The sequence below is a fragment of the Aythya marila genome, assembly GCF_965140915.1.
Source record: "Aythya marila genome assembly, chromosome: 5".
In the NCBI taxonomy this organism is placed as follows: Eukaryota; Metazoa; Chordata; class Aves; order Anseriformes; family Anatidae; genus Aythya; species Aythya marila.
In genome coordinates this window covers 47,562,340-47,586,476 of record NC_139046.1, presented here as the reverse complement: position 1 = coordinate 47,586,476, position 24,137 = coordinate 47,562,340, and the positions used below count along the sequence as shown (strand labels likewise).

At 38.8% G+C, this 24,137-nt stretch overlaps 1 protein-coding gene across 4 annotated transcripts in view; it reads right to left on the bottom strand.

Moving 5' to 3' along the window:
* The window catches only part of PPFIA1 (PTPRF interacting protein alpha 1), a 59,328-nt gene extending 44,400 nt beyond the window's left edge, over positions 1 to 14,928 (bottom strand). For all 4 annotated transcript variants that reach the window (XM_082762615.1, XM_082762612.1, XM_082762613.1 and 1 more), the window contains exons 1-2: positions 13,877 to 14,928; positions 12,518 to 12,781 (exon numbers count right to left, since the gene is read on the bottom strand). In XM_082762615.1, coding sequence (XP_082618741.1) covers positions 12,518 to 12,781 — 264 coding nt within the window. In that variant the 5' untranslated portion in view covers positions 13,877 to 14,928. The remainder of the gene's footprint in view (positions 1 to 12,517; positions 12,782 to 13,876) is intronic.
* Positions 14,929 to 24,137: the final 9,209 nt, after the last annotated feature.

Here is a 24,137-nt window from a genome sequence, read left to right as displayed (position 1 = left end):
AAATCAGAGGTTTTCTTTTCACCACACTAATCAACACCCAAACTTCATACGTGCTGCAGAACACTTTGGAAATTGAACCTGTAAAACCTAGTACAAAGACTGAAGCACAGGTTGCAGAAAAGCAAACAGGAGCCACCTACACTCAAATCATTAACTACAGCCTGCATAAACTTGCAAAGTCATTACCACCTATACTCTTGCATTTAATTTTCTCTAAATTCTGCAAACCATCTCTATTATGTATATGAGACTAAGGGCAAAGCCTAGTGCAAAACTAACTGTGCACCACTGGACAGCCAGGCACTGATTATATACTCTTTCTTACAGTGCAAGGTACACATGCTAACCTGAGAGTCTTCCAAGCTCCACCACTAATTAGAGCTACATACAACACAGTGAATACAGTAGTCAATTTCTAGAGAAAAAGACTGTTTGCTGGTAATATTCAAAACTAAGCCATAGCAGCATCCTATTTTCTTCAGTGCTAAACCAACCTCACTGTGAGTCTGTAAAATTCAGAAAAAAAAAAACACAAGACTGTTTAAACAAGTCCAAAAATATTTCCCAGTTACTCTTGGTTTATGTCTAAATTTGCAGTTTGCTAAGCATCTTCCTGTAAGGCAAACAGCCTTAGTATCACTGAAAGATTAAGAATTCAGGTTTTCTCCAAGTAGCAGGTTAATCACTTCATCAGCCTCAACAAATCATTGCCAGCATCTGTGGCTGGTTCAAAGTACAGTGGATCACAGAGTCTATTTTCAGTTAACCCAGAGCAGACACCACCTATACTCACCATAGCCTTTTTAACAGAGTTTTAAACTACTTAAACTACAGATGGGTTACAAAGATTATATATTGAATCAGAGAACAGCTATACCAAATCCCTCCCACCTTAATCTCCATCAGGAAAGCATTGGTGCAGACTGGTCAGTAATACAGCAATCCTCTTCAATACTACAGCAATCCAACTACTCATTTTACAGAAGAATAGTTTACCTAACACAGAAACAATTTGAGAAATAATTGGGGGGGGGGGAGGGGGGTTGGGAAAACAAATGCCTCAATTAAACCCTACATTAATGAATTTGAAGGGTTTCAGTGTGAATAACCTCATTCCTGCACCCCTAGCCTAGTCTATTTTGATTAGTAACTAATGCAGTAAGTAGTAGGACAACTTCTTAGTTGTAGCTTTAGGCATCTCCATTTTTGGAGTCCATGTCAGTAAAAAAACCTACCCACACCCATATCCACTATGGCAAAAGGAGAATACAGTTGTACTTAATTAAAGAGGAAGAATCTTGCTTTACCAGTTTGACGAGGGCAAAACCAGCCTCCATCTTTAATATGACACTATAGAGATTTCATTTAAATTTCTCCTCTCCACATAAAAGTTGGTCAAGATCTCCTGGGAGCCTGTACAGGATTTCACAACATAAAACGCTCCTAAAAACGTCAAACTGTAAAGTTAACTGCAAGGTATCTGAGAAAATATCACACAAGTCCAATATTTCTAGTGGACCTCCCCAGTTATGGAGGCTGAGCAGCCACCACAAAAGCTGTTAACAAGATCTTTTAAGTTGTAAACAATACTGAACTGTCAGTTTCCTTGGGCAAGAAAAGAAACACGGTGGTTTTTTCCTGTTGATCAACTCCAAACATACTGCACTCAAAAGCAACAGTACAATTCTTGCTCAGCTGACATTTAAAATTAAATTTCCATGACTTCAGAATTAAAAGTCATTTAATCCTGAATACTGACTTTCAGCATCTCAATCCTCACGTGAATACCATTTCACTTTTTTTTTTTTTCCAGAAATAGACCCAGAACAAGAACCTTCGTGCATGATTATTTCGGTGACAAGATACCTCTGCTTGCAAAAACCGTAAGCAGCAGCTGAGGCACGGCACTGCCCTGCCCTATTCCAGCCATTAATCTCGGCCTCGAGTTGTCAGGCTTAGTTCTGTGGCCAGTAGTTGTACAGTACATTTTTCACACCGTGTTAAAAGGGAGTGCTTGGGAATATCTGAATAAGGCTGGCCAAGCCACCCTCATTAAACAAGCATCAACATGCGTTCCCCCTCAGTGCTCTGCTATTATACACACACACTTTTTTGCCAACTGATGAACAGTTCAGTTTTATGATTTCAAACTTGTTTAAGCAAGTAATACTCAATGAGGACAGATACACGTCTTCAGCAGGTAACTGAACTTGCAGTCCCTTTACATTCTATTTTTCTTTGTACTATAACATTCAGTTTTTATGCTAAGTGGATTTACTAACCAAAGCTAAATATACAAGTCTACAATATTTGGACTGAATGCAATTGGACCATTCCATGGAAAAGTTACTTGATTTTTGCAATAAAAGCTAATCTAAAGCCTATTCAAAAAGAGTTTTTTCATATCTTAAAATAGACACGTCCAATACTTAAACACAAGAGCTTAACCCAGTAATGCAGATTGTCAAAACAATTTATTTTTATGCTTTTTTAATGTTTTGTTGTTTGGTGTTTTTTGACTGCACAAAGGATACTTGTAACAAACAGTTCCATCACGCTTTCTAACAACTGCCTGAACCCAAAAACCAGAACCACAGAATATCCTGAGCTGGAAGGGACTCACAAGGATCATGGAGTCCAACGTGTTACATCACAGAACAAAGCCAGGGATATGACTAACGTTACATTGCAAGATGGGAAAAAGCAGAGAAGAGGATAGTCTGTTAACACGCTGTAACCGGTAACAGATACTGGAGCAAAAGACGGATTAGTGTGGAACCTGGTCTGAAGAGCAAGTACCTCCTGTTCCACGCTAGGCTACAAACGAAGGAAAAATGATGCAACCAGGAGACCCTGAGGCCTTATACACAGTTGAGAGAAAAGATTAGCTTGGCCCATTTCTCCTCTACCACCTCCCTGGACAATCTTCTATAACCATTACACAAAAATACAGAAGAGAATTAAGCAAGCTTTAAAGACTACAGTTACAACAAGGAATCAGAACTGCATTAACGTATGAACATAAAGAGATTACAAGAGGGGAAAAGGGCAGCTTCTTTCCTGCATGGACAAGCACTGAAAGCTAAAATCCTAAAAAGCTTTTTGATTTTTCCCTTTGCCAGAACTAATTCCACATTTATTGAAACGAGTTTTTAGAAGATATTGTCGAACCACACCCTCAAAAGACATTCTGAAAACACAAGCTGTGTGTTCTAAAAGAAATTACCAGATGCACCTGCCCCATGTTCTTCAACATACAGCTAACAAAGAATGTAATGACCCTTCAGAGACACTTCACTATGAAATACATCAAAATGATCATACCGTATGAAAAACGCATTACTCTAGGAAGATTCACAGTAATATTCCACGGCATCTCTGAGATTATCTAAGCCAAGTTTTAGCCATTCACACAAAATTAATATGGCAAATAAGAAGAGCTTCAAAGAGATATTCTAAATTTAGACATTTCCTTAAAACGTGCATAAACATGTGAAGACCCCAAATAAATTCACCATATACCCAAGGTCTGAAAAACTGTTCTCCACACAAATTCTGTTCCATGGTCTCTAAGGTATAGTCATCTTTCATACCCATAAAGTTTAGATTATCTGAAGAAGTGCTAGCGCTACAGGTAACTTTCATACCACATAATTCCCTTCAAACCTTTAAAGGATATCTGACTGGGGTGAAAAGTTTTTCATCTCTGTGTTTCCAAATTAAGATACAAGACATGTCCCGTCTTAAATTCTAGCAGAAGCAAGAGATTGAAGTGTGAGATGTCAGCTGGGACTTTAAATGTGACATAAAAGAACCTTAAAAATACTGTATTACACAAAGTTCAGGTTCCCATTGGGAACAGTAAAACCACAAAACTTATTTATGCACAGAACTACGGTGAAAAGCACAGCTAGTAACAGAATTTAAGTCCAAAACACCACTTCAGCTACCAGATTTCCTGTTTCTGGATAGAATTGCAGAGAAAGTGAGTTTTCACTGACATTCTATCGTCAAAAGTAGATATTGCTACATGATTTCTATGACAGGCTAACATAAAACACTTGAGAATCCACAATGCAAACCCACAAACCCAGAGTTTAAACCTTGTCATTGATCAAGTCAGAAGCACTTTCAGATACGTATAACAGAACTCCTCCCCCCCAATTTTCTTTCTGAAAAGTTAAATTTACAGTGTGAAAAAATTTGTATCAATTTGTATTCAGCACACAATGAAACAAACAAGCAATTCCACTTGCAGATCTCTCCCCTTTTTCAGTGGCTTGTTTCATGATCACACTCCAAAGCTAATAAGCATTTTAAAAAAGACTGATCAAATTGGTTATTTGCTAAGATAACTAGTACCTTTAAAATAACAGCAATTTACAATCCTCTTCACTGAACAAACCATCTCCACATTAAAGAAAGTTTTACCATTTACACTAAGGATTTGGGTAGCCAAAATTCCTTTTCAAGTAATTCAAAATAAATACCATTTCTCATTACAGGAAATCACCAGCATTGAGAAGACAATGATTATTAAACTTCAGCCAGCTGCAAGACAGTTTGTTTACATTAATATTCATAGCAAAGTCTTTCAACTATACAGACGGCCAATCTAAACTTTGTATAGATTGACACAAAAATTCTTTGTTTAAACTGCACCTCCTGAAATATTTTGGTTCATTTACACAGTGTAAAACAAAACAGCTACTAAGCTTATATAATTACATCCTTATACTGTGTGCCATCCTGTAAATTTGACGTAGGAAAAAGATTTCTACAGTAAAGAGTTTGTTAACCTGTGGTGTGCATTCTTTACTAATTTTCACCAGATATTTACCTTTAAAAAGAACCATAGGGTAGAATGTGTTTTTAAATGCAATGTTTCCCTACAACACATTGTAACTGACCGGTACCACATTTGGTATTTATTCATACATGAGAGGCAGGATTAAAACAAAGAAAGCACAAAAAACTTCTAGATAATTAGATGCTAAATGGAATTGGGTAACAAACCATGCCATGTATGAGCAATAGGGGAGTAAGGCATGACACAGCATGGCTCAGAGCATACACTGACGACTGTTCTGCAGAGAAAAATCAAAGGCTGCCCATTTCACTACTGCAGCAGCAAATGGAAAACACTTGCTTAATCTCCAAGAGGACATTCTTCTTTTCTCCTCTGAACAAAATTAGATAGACATACACATCAAATTTTTCAAGCTTTTAGGCACATCACTGAAGGTGCTTGTTTCAAATCTGTCTTGAAGATAGCTGATTATGCCCTGTACTGGGAGCATAAGGACCTTTTCATCAAGGAATCTTGGAGCGCTTCATCGAAGTTCTAAAGCCAGATGTTTTTTCTAAACATCCATATTTCTCAAAACATAACTGTAAAACAGGAGAACTATGGGGTAAGATATGTTGACTGCTCTTATTTGTTTGCAGCCATCAAGAAGTCACACTGTATTTCAAATGCAACCAAAATTATATTCCAGTTAAAATTTTCACTACCATCCTCGAAAACCATTTCCTGAGCAGACACGAACATAAACACATGAGCATAGTTCAAGGCCAGCCACTGTGGAATAGCAGAAGAGAAGATTAAGCAACAAAGCTTCTTTTTGTGAAAACACTACAGCCCTAGTCACTGCAGGAACTGGCCCCAGAGCCTTGTCATGACAGCCAGCCAGAAGAAAAGGAGCTGGTTTTCAGTAGCACTTACATGAAACCCAAGGTAAACTCTGAAATAGATGAAGGTCACCAGTAAAAGACAGCTTAACCAACAAGTCACATCCATTTACAGAGGGAAATAACACATCAAAATCAAACTGAGCAATATTTTTAAGAAGCATTGTAACCACAGTCCTCCTCCAGTTCTATATATATGAACTAGGAGAATAATCTCCTCAAGCAACCTACAGACACACATTCAGCTCACTACAAAATTATCTGGAGCTTACAAAACACAGAAACAGTATTTGCATACACTTCTGTGAAAAAAGTCAAGTTGAATAAAAAAAAAATCTCATTCCACTCAACAGCAAAATAATAATTTTTTTCAGCCTGGAGAATGTGAAAACATTTTTCCTGGCAAGAACTGCTACACATTTCCCCACTTGCATCTGGAGACTACATAGACAAACTTATAAGAAAAATGCACTTGGAAAGTTATGAACACTCAGATTACCCAACACACACAATGCAAATTTATCCCCTCTCAGCATTTGTGGATTGAAATCCATATGCACAAGGAATTACGGGAAGTATTTTCTAAAACATGTCAACAGATACCATTCAGCATTACTGACTTGTAGTGAATTAAACTGTCTTAACTGCTAAAAAGCAGCTTACATCATGACATCTACCATATTCCTTTAAAGCAGGAAAATTAAAAATGCAAAACTAAGTGAAACAATGAAGTATATTAATTGAGTACTGGAATGCAGTTAGGAAGTATAAAATCCAAAATTACTAATGGACAGCTAACAAGTTCTCGCCAAAGATTCAAGTTCTCTGACAACATTGTTAACTACGTATGATCTACATATTCCAAAACTATTTTTATATGTTTATCCTTTTACTTTTTGACTTAAGTTTCTATGCTACGTTCTGCAAGCTATTTTCTGATTTTAAATGCGGCATCAATACATTCCATTTGCAATTCCATAAGAATCACATGGGAAATGTTTTCTCCAACCTTTTAATGAATATTCTAGAAGCACCAAGCTTGTGGAAATTTGACAGTCAGTTAACTTATCATACGAGCACATACACCACAAATTAATGATCTTAATTTTAAGTTCAAATCCTATAGTGTTAATAAAGGTAATAACCATCTCTCCCAAATAAATACCAGACCGACGAAACTGAAGTCACGGAGTAATGGATGTTAAGACACTAAGAACTTGTAAGAGAAAAAAATGTATTTAAATATTTATCTTTAAAGAAATATTTTAAAAAAAAAACATACTCTAGATAGAAATCGCAGCTAAATAGCCACACTGAAACTCTAAGTCTTGCTAGCAGACATCTTGAAAGTAATGTTGAGGTACACGCCTGAAAAGCAGAAAAAAAATAGAAAGGCTGGCAGATAAAGAATTCTGTTTTCAGGATACCAAAATAAATACTACTTGTTGTATAAATACTACTTGTTGTACAGGTGACTACAGGCTAGTTAGCACAGATGAGTATATATGCAAAGTTCGCCTCATTCTGCATATGCTATGTATTTTATAAACTGCTGCTTTTGGTTAGAGCTCTTTTTGCCCAAGCTTACATACAGCCTGTTTGCTAGACTACAGCACATCAGAAGTTAATAAGCCCATTATCAGACATTTGTACACAGTAACTAAAGAGTGTGAAAAAACAATCACTAGATCATCTTTCAGGGCCACATCCACAAATCACTATTAAAACAAACACAAAGCATTTCTGTGTAGTCACCAAAACATCCTTCCCAGAAACTAGCTAAGGAAAATAAAGACAATAGCTTTGGACTTCACTTTTTTTGTCGTTGTTAAAGAGACTGATGGAACATCGTAATAGCACTAAAATTTACCCTCATATACAAGAAAACGTAAAACTAATTTTAAATTTAATCCAGCTTAAAAGTGAATTTATAATCAACATAACCTACATCAAAAGCACAGTGTAAACAGCTAGTTGCTAACAACACCCAAGTAAATGACTACTGGATGGGGCGGGATGTTTCAACAAACTCATGCAAACATACTTAAATGAAAAACTGAGAAGTTGGAACAAATGCTGGTGGCTTGGTTCTGAATACACTCCTATAGACCACAACACGGTTAAAAGTGCAGCTACTCTGCTTTTTGACCAGTCATAGAGCATACTTTCAGATAACCCTTCATTTTCTGAAGGTTTTGGACACAAGCTGCCTTGTAAACGAAACAGGGGAAGCTGGGATTTATGGCCATAGTCAGTGAATCCTGAACATGAATTCATACCTCCACCTGACTTAAGCTAGTATAAAGACAATCCAGTAATTTACTAACTGTAAGTGCGAAGATTCAGCAACTGCAGCTGAACACAGACAAGATTAAAATTACGCTTGCCTGAAAGAGCATCTGAAAGAGTCCATGTTCATCTTTGCTGTCACAATGGGATGAAAGAAATGGAGGATATGTCTGCTCTGACATACATTCACACAAATGAAACCTTTTTAGATCTCTATCACTTCTGGACAGACAGCTCACTGCTGAGACTAATGGCTTTTACTCAGAAGCCAGTACTGCATCTTCCTAGAGTAAGCAGTATAGGCTACGTCACCTCAAGGCTGAATAGTTATGAATACTGTAAATGGAGCTGCACTTAAAATGCTAAAGAAATTTCAGCTACTGCAAAGTTTGGCAAGCCCTTTACTTAATGTACTTTCCGTAACTGCGTTCTTCATATCTGTGTACAATTCAAGACCTTGATTCTTCATCTATGACATCCTGTATTATTTAAAACCTGTCTGGAAGAAATCCAAATAACACCAATATTAAAGTGACAACTAAATCTATAAATTCGCCATCATAAAACAATACCAGGGTAGTCTTCAGACCAAAAGTTTAGATATTTCCTACATGCAAAATATCAAGTTGTATTTCTGAAACTAAGGAAAACTGCTATATAGAGACAGATCTGAATTTAATTGAATACAAATATAAAGACAGATGCTATTTTTAACTGCAGCATATAGTAGCGATTAAATATTTACTATAGATAGAACGTAACTAAAATTGACCTACCAAGGACTTGCTTTACATTAAGATACTATGTACGGCCAAACCAAAATTATAGGCAGCTTTTTTCCATATTTATCTGCATATTACAGTAAAAGTGTTCTTTCTTTCACACACTCGCTTGCCCCTAACAGAAAATTCTCATCTGTCCCTAGTTTACACCTCCTTGAATACAGAAGTTTTGAAAGGAACCAAACAGAAAAGAACTTCTAAACTTCATTTAATGTACCTTGCAAATAAAAGAATATGATAGATTTCAGATGAAAAGATTAGAAATACAGGATTAAGGTAGATCTTCAGAATATTGCTATATTACAAAAGCATCATATTTGCTCATCAGCTTGTAAAATTCTGTAACATACATGATTATCATCCTGATAAAAGTTGCTGTGAATTCATCAACTGTACTTTTATTTGTTCTAGGTACTAGAGTTTGTGTAACTTAAATGCCAGCCTTCTCTATCCAAAATAAGCATTTTGTTATTTACAGAAACTTCTACATGGAATCCTACCAGCATATTGAACTCTGTAACACTTCAACAGCAAAAACTGGTAGTCACCTGGAACTCATCAACCTTAAGTTCAAAACGTACATTTTAAATGCACTAGTATCCTATACGTTTCAAAGACTGATTTACAAACTTTAAGCACAGTAATCTTAAATTTCGTAGAAAACGCTCTAGATGGCACATAAAGAACATGGAAAATAACAGACAGTTAGTTATTCATCTAACCATAGTTAAATCATAACTGAACATGTTTACACTAAAAAGACAAGTTCTTTAAGTTCTCAAAGTAAAAGGCTCATTTTCATTATTTCTCTGAACAATACTAGGAAGAATAAATTTAGTTTTGAATTCTTACATGGCAATTTGATTTCACCAAATTCAGTTTCCAAGGTCAAAGTATACTTTAACCAAGGTAAGAGATGGTAACTCCCAGAAACAAAAAATCACAGCTACATTAAACAAGATAACAGTTATTTTATGAAGGCAGTGTTGATAAATTTCATTTCTAGCTGTTCATACAAGAAAAGCTTATCAATTTTACTCAATGTAAATGTAACAAAGTACACCTACGAGAACGCTCTTCTTTTTGTGAACCAGAGATCCATAAAAACGTCTTCCTGCTCTTACTAGCTGTTTCAGTTTTGTGAGCTAGAACAGATGCCTTTAAATTACTAGCTGCCCACCACACTACAAATGTACTAGAGGGGTCTATTTCTCTTCTATTTTGAAGAACGGACATCACTGCTGCAGAATAAATTGCATTAACTTTTATAACTTACAGAGATGTGCATATACACAAGTACTAATTTGTCCTTTTTTTTTTTTTCTTTTAACTATATACACAGAGATATACCTCTTTTCTACACACAGAAACTCAGTGAATGTAAGGAATTAAGTCCAAGGATACCAGCCAAGATTGTGTCTTCATAGCAAAAACAGAACTTTTGATGTAGAAGCAATCAATCTGCCATTCCTCCTTCTATACAAGAATTTTCCATTAATTATCAGAACATCTCTGATTGGTTGATTCAGCTAAATACGTAAACCAGGTACAGTGCTCCTACTAAGAAATCAATTCAATACTCCTGAGAATAAAGTACTCTGGAATCAATTTCAAAGACCAGTTGCATGTACACACTAGGCCAGGGTAGAAATAATACATTTGTTAGATAGTGACTTAGTAATTCATGCAGCTATACTAGCATTTGTTCAACTACCCAAACTGATCTTCACATCTTTCTACTAAATTTAAAACATCTACTATGATTAAGAAAAAAGAACAAGATTGCACTGAGAAATGTTTTTTTTCTGAAAACTCTGTAATGTAGTTGTCAGTAAATTTGAAGTTATCCTGCTTCTACCCCTACTTGAAATCCACAGCTGAACAATAGGTTATTTGAGACAGTAGTTCAAAAGAATGCTCAGCTTGAAATAATTAAAGTTTGACTAGTTCCAAATACCATACCCACCAAAAAGTTTTCCTAGTGAACACTTATTAGAATTGAAATTAGAATTTTGTCAGAAACCTACACATCTGAAATAACCCACTCATTACCACAGTAACAACAAAAATTTGTCAAATACATTAGACATTTCTGATTTGTAGCAAGAATAATAATATATTTTATGAATGTAACTTTTGAAAGCACAATCGTCACTTTCTAAGTAGTATAGTTTCACACCACAACATTATTTTCCAACAGCAATCTACAAAAATCCATTCTTTGATGTATTTTTATATAAAGTTGCAGTAAAATTTCTTTCTCAACAGAACTATGAGACTTGGTTTCCTATTGATTTCACAACAAACCATACAAGTATGACATCCATGAAACTGGCGATTGTTTAACCGCATGAATCTTTCAAAAATGTTTAGAAAGAAATGTTTACATATTAGTAGCTTACAAGATTTAAAAGGAAAAATGAGAATTAAAAAAAAAAAAAAGAACAGCACAGTATAGGGTTTTGGCCATTCTACTCAGCTACAAATTCAAGTCCAGTTTACAGATTACACAATTGGTTAACGGCATCCATTAATGCAGCAGACCTGAAATAGCAGCTGAAGGGAAGGCACAATTATTACAATAAAAAGCAACAGAAAAACAAAGAATGATTTTTGCCTGCAGCACATGACTTAACATAAGGAGCAGCGAAGGTTGGAAACTTCTCCTGATTTCCATCATAACATTGTAATACAACTACTTTAACACATGTCACTTTTTAGTTTCTGTCCCTGAGTAATTTCCAGTACCGCTTACCATACCATACCAAAAGTCATACAGTGACTGCATTATGATGAGTACAGTGGAAATAAGAGGGCTTAAAATTGTTTCAAACTGTATAAATAGTAACAATGATATTTAAGGATATGTAAACGTGTAAAAATTCTATGTATTCTTGGAACAATGAAAGCAAAGTTCAACATTATCATGGCACACTTGGGACATCAACCAAGCTCACCACAAACTGTACGGCCATCAACAGTTCAATGACAACTGGAAATAGTCTCTGCTTTGCCTACAATCAAATACTTTCCAGAGTGTTCAAAGTTCAGGGTGTTTTTGTTTGGCCGGCTGTTTTTTGTTTGTTTGGGGTTTTTAGCTTGTTTGTGTTTAAGACAAATGGATAAAAACAGAATTTCTGTAGACACCTGATCTTTCATAGCTACACACTACTGTCATCTAGAATACATTCAGTACTATACGCTCTACGTTAGCATGCTGCATCCTCCAGAAGTTAGTAATTGCCAACTCCCAGCAAGACAAAAAAAAATCTCTCCAAAAGGAACGGAGTTAAGTAACACATTCAGACTTCCACATTGCTGTAACAACTCAGCATGCATTCACCAGGCACCAGAATTTTCATGTCCGTAACAGAATGGCCTGTTTTCTTTCCCAAAATGGTCTGTATTGAATTCTTCAGCACATGAATGAACCAGGCAGTTAGAACCAACATAAAAAGATACTAGTGACAGAAGGAAGTCCATCAAGTTCTATTAAACACTACAATGTAGAGATGACCTTGAAATCAGGCTATCCCTAAGCTGAAGAAATGCCAGAAACAGGGAACGTACACTGGAGGGAAAGGGCTCTTTCTCAAACTGAGCAAGTACTAACAGATACTTCAGGGAAGCATTAGGTTAGATTGATCTTTCCCTAACATAACCTGACTGTTCAGTAAATTGAATATACAAAAAGACAATTAAAAAGCACAAAGAAAAAAATATTAAAAAATACCTTCTTTTCAAAACATCCATACCTGTGGAAGTGCAGTATTGAGCTGTCTCTGCAAGGAGTCTCTTTCATGACCAACTTCATGTAGTTTGCCCTGGGTCAGTGTTAGCGTCTCCTGAGTTTCTCTTAGTGTTTCCAGAAGGCGATCCCTTTCTTCCAACATGGATACCATTAACTGTTCAAAATGGGAATCAGCATCTGACTGTAATGGGGAACCTGAACCATGGCCTCCATTTCCCCCAGAGGGAATCTCTGCCTCACTGATGGTTGGCATCACCTCACACATCATCTTGAAACAAAACAAGAAAAAACAAAGACCATAAATTTAAGTCAAACAAATCTAAACAGGATAAGCAAAGGGACTTTGGATACTACCCATAACACCAGCTTAGCTCTCCCAGCGATAGCATCAGCAAAGGTTGCCAACACCTTAGTGTTTGCCACTATTTCATTAAGATTGCAGGTGAAAAGGTATACAATCAATTCAATCAAGGCATCACTTCATAATGAGAATCCTGTGACATCTTGCAAAACCAGATTTTTACAGCTGCATTTCAAACTATGATCTCATTTTAATGGATTTATATTTTTGTTGAGAGCAAACTGCTGCTGAGATCTTTAAAAAAAAAGAACAAAGATAAGGCATGCAGCAAGCCACCAAAAATTATATACTTAAAACAGTTACTGATTACACTGCATATTTGGAGAATCATTATATGCTTCTTCCAACTCTTGAAACATAGAAAGATAATATCTAAAACAGTACTTTGAGCTTATGCTGCTGGCTTGCAGAAACTCTATGGTAAACGTGATGCACATAAATTAGTGACAAATCCAAACAATCCAATTCAAGAGATAAACATGTAAAGGAAGATAAAAAGAAAAAATTTCATTACAAAGTGGTAGCAGCTGTCACTGTGGATAACAACAGTAAAGGTAAGCAAAAATAATTCACGGCTGAGTATGAATACAATTAACTATGCAAATCCAAGTACTTTACTACTGTTAAACTGGAAGGTCTTTCAGGAGACCCTAAAAGATCACCACAAGCGTTTAAGACATCACGGCTTTAAAAGGCATGAAGAAAAACACAATTACTGCACACTTTCACTGAACCACTTAAAGTTCTTCAGACAGCCTCTCTCAATATCACAAATCTACAGAACAAGAAAAAATGGTTTTCCCAGCCTCTCAAGTCCCACAGTTTGTTCTCACCCCTACGCTTCATCCTCATTTTAAACAAAAACTAAACAGATGTAGAGCTTTTTAGTAGGACTACACCTCACAATCTGCTGAAAGACTCTGAACAGCCTGAAGTGCTCTGTAACATTTTCATCTGTGATTACCATAAGCCCTGCATTTTCAACACCACTGCATTATTTACCTTGCTCAATAAAATAAAAAGGCTCGGAAAACAGGCTCCAGGTTTCCTGTAGTACCAGTTCTTCTCTTTTTTTTTTTTTTTTTAGTAGTTTTTTGTTATCCCCCAAAACCTTGTAGGTTGCAAAGCATCCATTCAGCTCTAGTCCAATGTCTATTTAGTTGAAACACCCCGTGCACGTGAAAACAAATAAACCTGCCGAGTAAAAAGCAGATCCAATAAAAAGCAGCAGCAGCTCCAGCTAACTAGCCAAGTCCCCAGAAGAGAAGAATGTGAAAATAAACTGCCTCAGCTTCCCGTTTCTCTATTACTGGCCCGTAGGTCCTGCAACAGCTGGGATGGAGGAATCATGTGCAGAGAAAAAAAAAAAAAAAAAAAAAAAAACGTAGTCCGATGCACTGGTGCAACAAGCTTCAACAGTTCATTGCTCAGAAATTCCACTCAGGTCACAACTGCGTTATTAAACGGACTACAGACAGCATGGGAAAACAGCTCGAGTTTTCTGGTGAAGGGCTCGGGAAAGCCTCCTTTCTTTCCTCTCCCAGTAATTCCAACAGGAGGCTCTCCGTTCAGTTTCCTGGGTCTTAGTTCAAACATTTATAATCCCAGCAGCGAGGAGCCGACACCGCTCTGCAGGGCGCGACGCGGGGGACCTGTTGTCCTGCTCCAGCCGTCCATGCGATCCGCGGGGCCGAGGCGCAGCAGCAGGCCCCGGGGAGCACGGGGAGCACGGGGCCGCCCGAAACCCGGCTCTCGCCGCTCCCCTCCCCCGCCAACAAAGCTGCCGGGCGAGGAGCGCGGATCTCCCGCAGCCCCTCAGCGCCCAGGCCCGGCTGCGGGCCCTAGGGAGCCGCGGGGCCGGCTCCGCCGCGCCGGGAGGAGCCGCGTCCCTGCGGGCCGGGCCCGGCTCCGCCCGCCGCCGCCTCCGCGTCCGTGGCGGCCGGTGAGGGGCCGCGGCTGAGGCCGGGCTCGGCGGCGCGGCCTGAGGGAAAGCGGCGAAGGCCCCGCGCGCTCCGAGAGCCCGGATCGCCGCCGGCCGGCCCGGCCCTCGCCGCCCCGCCCCGCCCCGCTCGAGCCGCGCGGAGCCAGCCCCGAGCAGCGCCGCCGCCGCTGCCTCCCGCCTCTCCCGGCGCCCTCCGCGCCTCCTGCCTGAAGCCCACAATGCACCGCCGCGCACCGCCCCCGGAGCCCGCGGGGCCGCGGGTTCGAGTCCCGCTCCCCCGCTCAGGGCCCGTCCGCAGCGCCCTGCCCTGACAAGCGATACTCTCGCCGCCCACGGGTCCCCGCCCGCAAGGAGGGCTGCCGCGTCGCGGCGGCGGAGCCCTGCGGTGTGGGAGGCGTGCTCGCTGAGCAACAGGGCAGGAGCGCGGTCCTGAGCGCTGCCGGCGCCGGAGTCGCCCCGTCACCGCCTTCCTGCGGGTCCTCCTTCCTCAGGGGGCCTCCTTCCACCTGCGTTGCCCATTACAATAAAATTGGGGCGAGGGTGGGGCTGCGTGTGCAGGTCTTGCGTCCTCCGAGCCGTGAGGTGACGGCTTAACCAGTGAAATTGGGCAACCTAGCGGCTCTCGGCGTGAGTAAGGCAGCCCGAGGAGCCAACACCTTGCCAGGCCTCCTGCCCGCACGCACCAACACCTGAAGCGGGGTGAGGAGGTTTCTTCAGAGGAGTTTGCACATGCACTGCACAGGCCTGGCCTAGGCTGCAAAGGCCTCAGGGACAGAAAGAAGACACAGACCCAGCCAAGGCCTCTTAATGGCTTTGGGCACACAAGCAAGATGTGGCTTCACCGGCACCACATATTCACCACAGGAAACAGGCTTCAAATACATCGACAAAATAATAGTTTTTTTCCCCAGTCTGAGCTGTTTCCAAAACAGCATCTAAATGTTTTCCCCTCGTGTTCTCTAGTTTTTATTCTGTTCCTTCCTGGATGATCATGTTTTTAAGGCTTTTTCCATGCACCTGAATGATGTTGGAATTTGTAAGCAAAACTTGGAGAACAACCTTTTCTCTCTTCTGTTTGAACTCTGTGAAAGTGTTGTGTTACTACTCTGAATAAAGCATTTGCATTTTGGATCCTGTTCCTGCTTTTATAGTGCAGAGCTCCGAAAAGCATCAAGGGCCTGTTACACAGGCAGAGGCACGTCATGCCAAAAAGTAACAGTTCCCACACTGAAGATTGTGCAGTTTTGTGACTGGATTATGTGACACCTCATTTATAAACGCAACATATCAACCACTGAAAAGAAAGAATCATTAATAAGTCACTATTCCTTCCCCAAAGTACAAAAATCACTACTATTACAAACTTACTGCATTGTGCTCTTCATATTCCCCTTTGGTATTTGAGTCTTTAGGGTGAATTCAGGTCACATTTTTAAGCTTTCCTCCAAAGCCATGAGGTCTAGATTTTTATTTTTTTTTCTCTTGAAGTTCCTCATGTTCTCACATGACTCTGGGAGCTGGAAGTTTAAGGAAAACGCCAAATATTACGAGGCACATTCAAATCACGAGTTCTGCCAAATACTGGTTAGCACAGATTTAACACTGAGTTAAGACACAACTGAAGTGTAATTGTACCAAAAACCAGATGTGACTTCATTATAGGAGTGGTAGCAAAGAAAAAATATTCAAGCTAAAATCAACTGTTCTATTTCAGAGGAAACTGCCAAATGCTATGAATTAGCCTGTATTGTCAAATAGTCTCAGTATGAAACAAAGCTATTATTTATAAGCCTTGATATATCTGTATCAAAAAATATATGTTAAAAAATAATAATAAATATATAATGTGGAAACTTGTAAGCTTTGATTCTAACAAGTTGCTTAAAATGATCATGGGAGGGGAGGAAAGAAGGCATTCTTCATTTGTCCTTCTTTTTCAACCTGTTACTAAGAGTTTCAGCCCACTCCGAGGGTTTCGTTCACGTAATTCACATTCGTAAAACTAACCACAGAATCTGAGCCATGGTTATGAAGCACAGCAATACATTTCAACAAAGGTAGTTACTTAATACTTAAAACTAGGTCCTGAAGATTTCCTTGAAAGTAATCAACTTTTTAGTTCTAAGCACATTTCTACAGAAAAATGCTTCTATTCCATTGCCCCAAACTCTCTTTACCTGCATTAACAAAACTGTCTCCCATAAACTGCATGCAATTTATCAATTATTATATTACTTATACACCACAGGAGATTACTTTTATTCTTTAATGAAAACAAAAATACCCTGCCTGCCAGATTGACATGCTTTTTGAAAAATTAAGCAAAGCACTAGTAAGAATACTTAAGCTATTCAAATGCAAGTGAAAATCTAACCCAGTTTTCTAAGCATGGATACAAACACAGAATGAAAACATACTGTGGGAAGAGGAGAGGTGGGATTTCCTTACCTCTCAGACTATGACTCTTTCCTTCCTCTGTAATGCAATATTTAGGAAGGAAATATAAAAATGTAAATAAATCTGATTGATACCAGTCTTGTAAAGTGAAACTTCAAAAACTGCAAAGCATTTTGAAATCAAATAAATTAATCTTGCTCATTATTAAAAAAATATTTATGATAAGTTTTTGAAAGAGTGAAGGGTATTTTCTCTACTGTCTTCATTCTGCTGTCACTTTTACCAAATGTCTAATATAAGAGTAACACACTGCTTGATTTTTAGCAGAAAGCCCTCAGTATTGAAAATTACTGATTTCGTTGTGAAATCATTTCCAAATAAAAATCTAGACACCAACTCTTCAAATAATGCTCCACAGGGAATTTTTTCACCTCTAGTGGCGAAACGGATATATGAAAAAAATATCATTTTTTCTGTCATTCACCAAATGTTGCTAGATACGGACCTCTCTAGCTGAACTATTGTGCCTGAACTAACATCACATGATGAATAGTGGAATTTTTAAATAAAATGTGCAGGTAAAACAATTACTGTATGCTAAGTTAAGCTACCATCAACTGATTGCCATCAAGTATTTCTTAGGTTTCTTTATTACTAGAAAATCATAATTTCTCCACTGACAACAAGGAACATTTCATCCTAGCCAATGCTTCCACACTGCAGTTGCTTCAACAAATCTGGAGATTTACCTATTCAGAAGGGAGCAATTTCTAGGATTGGGACCATAATTACTTTTGGAAAATAAATTGAAGAAGTACAACAACTACAAAACTACAAACTTAAAAAGATTTCCAAGTATTTAAGGGGATTATCTTATTGCCAGTGATCCAAATATGAGCCAACTGGTGCCCAGCACTGATATCTTCCCTGTTTCACAGCCTTATAGGTTGTGCCCTGCCCCTTCCTACGCAGAGGTCTGAATTTTTGTACCCTGTGAAAATGTACCTGCTCCTCAGGTGTGTCAGCTGGGATGGTGAGGGCAATGGAGTCATGGAATACCTTTGCCGATAGGACAGTGCTCATTATTTTGTCCTCATCCTTGGGGAGTCAGAGTTCAAATGCACTGAAGGTGTTTGTCCTGGCGTGGCCTGGTCTGTGTTGCAAGTCTAGAAAGTCTTTCCAGGTGAGAATTCAGGGGGACAGTGCATGCCAGCAAAGGCAAAATCCTTACCCGTTGTTTTGATTAATTCTGCTGTGCTAGTTCTGTTGACAAAGAGGACTTCTGTCTAAGGAGCGGTCAAGAAGCATTTTCAAAATTATGTTTTCATGCAAAAGCAAAACAAAACTGAAAAAGAAAGTGGAATTTATAGCTGTATGAACAACAACTACTTCACTTCAACTTGTGATACATTAAAAAAAAAAAAAAAAAAAAAAAAAAAAAAAAAACTAATACAGTTCATAGAAAGAATCTGGCCTGATTTGTTTCTTGTTTCATATATGAGTCAAATTGAGAGTTTGTGAATGTAAGGACAAAAGGTTGAACACAGTAGACATAGAACAACCTCTATGAACTCGGACACTGCACTCCAGCCAGTCAGACTAACTGCTCTCAGACCCAGGTTACAAGGAATAAATTCTTAAGTGAACCTCTGTGTTCACAGAGATCCTAAAAGATGTCATTACATTTTCTCTCAGTTTGGGATGACCTGGAATGTGGTTATTTTTGCCTTTGAAATTAAGTTTTGTTTTGTCTTTAAGTGATTAAACTGAAAACTAAACCATCCTACCAACTACCATCTATAATCATGCTTCATGATGAAAGCAAAGGAAAGAACATAGCACGCAGTTCTGAATGGGGGAATAACTATGAATGAAATTCATATATTAATCTTCAACCAGTCGGTTGACAAGGCACAGGCACTCTCGCATTCAGCTTTCCCAGCTTGTCTCATCTGTGGTCAGACTTCCCATTTAGGAAGCAAGAGCGTTGCCTGTAGACCCTCCTCAGCCTAAAGGAGTTGTCTCCTTGATCTCTGTCACCTCCAAGTCTTGTATTACTCTGTACACAACTTACAGAGGAGAGATGGAAATGTTAGCAGTTAGGCACTTTCTTGGAAATGGGTTTCAGAGCCTCAGGTGGAAACAGAGTTCACATGACATATAAATGTCTTATACAAAAGGGAAGCACTGTCTCCTCATGTATAAAGAGCTGGGCATTTGTTTATGCCCAAAAGGATGGCTTAGTCCAGGATGGAACTTGAATCCAGACTATCCTATTGTAGGAATGTGCCTCCCACATGCCATACTGTGAATATCCTTGTCAGGCACTCTGCTTTGTGAATGCTACTCTCAAAGCCTAGACCTTAGATACAGCAGAAATTTTGAAGACACCTCAAAAATCTCAGAAAGGGTTGATTCCAAAGCCATATCACTATCCCTGCATGGAGCCCACTGTAGCCCAGAGCATATGAGTGTAGTTTCAGTGCTTCATATGCTGCAAGTGTGACTGAATCATCAGATCTTCTGTAACTCTCTGTGTTGCACATAATACACTTGAAATACCCAGGATATAAAGTCAGGAGAACTCCCAGGTATTTCCTGTACAACACCAAAATATTTCTTGGAGTTCCCATTTATTTGTAGTACCAGAAAAACAGTTTCCTTTTTCCTTCCGTCTGGGCACGCACCCCAAGACACACCGTACAACATCAAGAGCATGAGCAACTCAGATATTTTCACTGAATGAGCACGGTGACTCCTTTAATAGTTCAGAAAGAAGGCTGGCTCCCTGCCTGCCTCATTTAACGAGGTGCTGCGCTTGGAGACGCGTCCAGAAAGAGCCATGCACTAAATCAGCCGGCAGCAAAGGCATCATTTCAGAAACCCAGGTTAGATAACCATCCACTCCTCACGCCTCAAAACCACATGACGAAATTCAAACAAAAGATGGCCAAAACAGGGAGGACAAGAAGGGGGGGAAAAAGGTTATCTTTTCTGTCACATTGTAGACAAGGTCCTGATGTTTATCCCAGCTGCGCAATGCAGCAGCCCCTTCCCACACCACATCCCCGCAGGAGATCAGGGCCCATGGGTTTTTCCCTTCTGAGCTGAGCCTGCAGCACCTTGCTTACTCTTTAGATGCCTGACTGACAAAAAATGCATTTTGAACACATCTTACTCATTTCATACTGAAAAGATAGGATTTTTGCCAATAGCACTGATTATTCTTCTGTCAGCAGATGCTTCAATATTATTTTACCATAACAAATGCATCCAGAGGTTGCCGAGCAGAAGAGCCTCTTTGCCTGGGGGAGAAAGAACAAGAGTGGAAGAATCTGCACGGTGGCCTATAGTGAAGAGGATGGAGGTAATTAATGGTTATGCTCATGTGTAAAGATACGTGCACTAGTAAATGTATCAGCCCTTTGGCGACAGAAGCCAGGATTGCTAGAAACCACAGCTTGCCACAGTTCTTCTTTACATTGACATTTTATTTATATAATCTGGATTTAAATGGATTTATGTCTGATTTATGCAGGTGTAAATCAGATCAGTTAGCTTCTCTGAAATCTCAGAGGATTTTCAGATGGATTTACTTCATCTTGCAGAAAGAACAGTCTCCACGAGACACACAGAAAACTCTGAAGATGTGTAGAAGAGTCTTACAAGAGTAGATGAACTTGCAGTATTTATTTTAATGGGAATCATACCTATATAAATACCATAAATGTTTTCCAAATTTAGCTGCTATTCCTGCAATCAAAAATGCATATTCTCTCTCAAGTACAAACCCACTGAACTCAAAAAGGTTTTCAGATTACCTTCAGCTTCAGTTGTTCACTTTGCAGCACAGAATTGTGGCAGCTGTTGTCTTTTTTGAATGGATTTACTATGGCAGAAATCCCCCTGAGGCAGAAAGACAAAATACCAATTATTTCAATCTTAAGTGAAACATATCCCTAAAATCAAATGCAAATGTATTCTATACTTAGTGAATATACTGATTTCAGCACATCTTCAAATCTCTCTCTTTTTTAATATAATAAAAGATATCTACCAAATAGTGCTTTCAGTTACAAGTTAAGGGCAATATGGTTCTCCATTACTTAGTTACACTTTATTAAAAATAATAATAATAAAACTTTCAATAAATTCATGTGGCATAGTTGAAGCAGAAATGTCTGGAGTCAAGAATTCAGGAACAGCTGTAATACGGTGGCTCCTGACTCACTGGAACAGGTCTGGATACATTCCACCTGGCTGACCACCTACACGCTGAACCCATTTACCCTTGCTTGCCTCTGTAATCAGTGGAGCAAGAGATCCAGATCTTTGGTGTGGTCCATGAATCACCCTCTGAGGATGCTTGTCTCTTCTCATTGACTGCAGAGGGAGCCTAAGGCAGCTGGACTCTGGCTGTGGGAGCTGCAGTTAGGTGTCTGAAGCAGCCTGAGACACGAATCTGGGCTGGGATGCTGGATACGTGCAAGAAATAGCACAGCTTGTTTGTAGAAAAGCAAGTAAAATGAATGTGAAGGTCCATCAGAATAAGCAGTGCAGCTTCTGGCTTTGTTGCTTTGGGTTTAGCAGCCTAAGGCTTGCCTACCTGACTTGCTAATTTTTTTAACTGGTTTGGAATTAAATGATAATATTTGCAAGACCAGGGCATAACAAATTCAGAGCCATGGCAATCTCTCAGGATATATACAAACTCAATTACCACAAAAAAAAAAAAAAAAAAAAAAAAGAACAATGCTTTTAAAAAAAAAAAAATCCAAAATACTGTGTATACCCATGCACTGCTCTCAGGGTGAGCTCTCTACACGTGGCATCTCAGCTGTTTATTTCTGAAGACTCCAAGGAAGAATGGGAGTTGATTTCTATGAAAATCATTTCAAAATTGAGGCTTCAGCTTTTAAATATTTTGAGACCTGTTAGGAGACACAAAATATTTAAAAGATTATATTATTTTAATAATGTATGCAAAGAGTTTTATAAATAGTCTGACTAGAGTAAAAAGGATTTGCATGTAAGCTAACACTTCTGCTCCTGTAAGTTAGAGTTTGAAAGGAAAAAAAAAACATCTTTTCAGTTTGTCTGCTATGCAAAGGCTCCTAGTGCTTCAAGTGGCTTTGGAGTGGGCACTAAACAAACTGGACCATGATTTCTATGTACTCAGCATCTTCTATTATTACCCTCCATATTGTAGTAAAGTAGATAAAAGCATTTAAAAAACAAATATAGAGATCTTGTATAGTACTTAAGCCTCTTTCTAATCCTTCACTGACTAGATTTCAAGTTGCCAACATACCTTTCATTATGTGCACATTGCCTGCATGAAACTGCAAGCAGCAATCACTATCTTCATTATTCAGATGCACACTGAATTGAAACATTCACCTGTGTATGTGAAGGTAATAAAGTTTGTAAGGTATTATTCACAAATGGTATGTGTATAAACCAGACAAAACTTATCTGTGCAACCAGCTTCAGCTTATAGGCAAATGGAAATGTAAACAATGTTTTCAGTGAATCATCAGTTTATATACACAGGAGTTAAATGTTTATTTTCACCATTTTATAATTCCCTGCAGTCTTCAAAATGTTTACTAAAAATATTCATTTGCTAAAATTAATTGGCTGAAATGGTGAGTAAAAAACAACACAGCCTCAAAATGAATTCACAAATAAAACTGCAACAGACAGAAAACTAACAATTATGGAAATTTACAATGGCACCAAGGTGTTTTGCCCTGAAATATTTCCATTTTCAAGGTGATCCCAAGGCTCAGATGAAATTATCTGCCAATAGGTATGGTGTATAAAACTGCTATTGAAGAAAGTTCATTTCCCAACCTTATTTTTCTGTTCTGATTAACAGCAACTCTGCCTAGCCAGCCAAGTCATTTAAAACTAAATTTCAGCTTTAGCATTTGGGGAAGAAGGTTACTAGGTCAGAATCTGACATGGAAAATAAGTATAGGTATAAGCCATATAATAGTAAACATTCAGCTCAGACCACCTACTAGTAGCCTTAAGCAGCAGAATGACATTTAAAAGGAATCAGAGTCAGAAGAGAACCTTCAGGGAAAACAGACAATATTTTAGAAAAAGCAGCTCTATTTTTGCAAGTGGAACAAAACAAGACCTTTGGGAACAGTGCTCAAGTCAATTTGAAATAAATAGTTAGAAAAAATAATGGAAATACAGTAAATGGTGCTTCGCTTCTGAATTTTTTTCATTGTGTTTTTAACATAAATTCCTTCCCTGCTTGCTTCTATGTTGGTCTGCCCATACCGTCTGGTGGTGTACCAGCACCATAAACTGTATGTCTGATGTTTAAGTTAATTAGCAAATAAATGAAAGATGGCATGTGCCTGTCAATATATAAGCTAAAATACTTGCAAGTGGCTCTCATCCTTTTCTTTTGAAGAAATGCCATGATTTTGAGCAACATAAACCCACAGTATGCACAACACGACCTGGGTGAGGTGTGCAGTGGGGAGGAGACTCCACAGGGCCTCACCGAGAAGCTGTTAAGAACGGAGGAAAGCATATGCAGCTTCAGATAGCTATGGGACCTGCACATTTTGGACCACTGGTAGTATGCTCCTTGGTTTTCATAGGTAACTTTTTACTTAACGAGTCCATTCTCTGTTCTGGTGAGCAACTCTTACATAGGAAACTGAAGCTAATTTTGCCATAATTAATTATAATAACCTCTGATTTGATATTGGCATAATATAGCTTTCTGTCTGTCCCAAAGACAAAGTGCTATGTCCCAGATAAGGCTGTATGCATACAGCAGTAGGCACGGTACAGGGGTGTAGACATCAGTGGTGTGTACCAAAACTCCCTGCTGAGCAGCATCCTGCGGAGCTGGCAACGGTGATTTTGGGCTAACAGTGAAACAGGGCTCCCGCC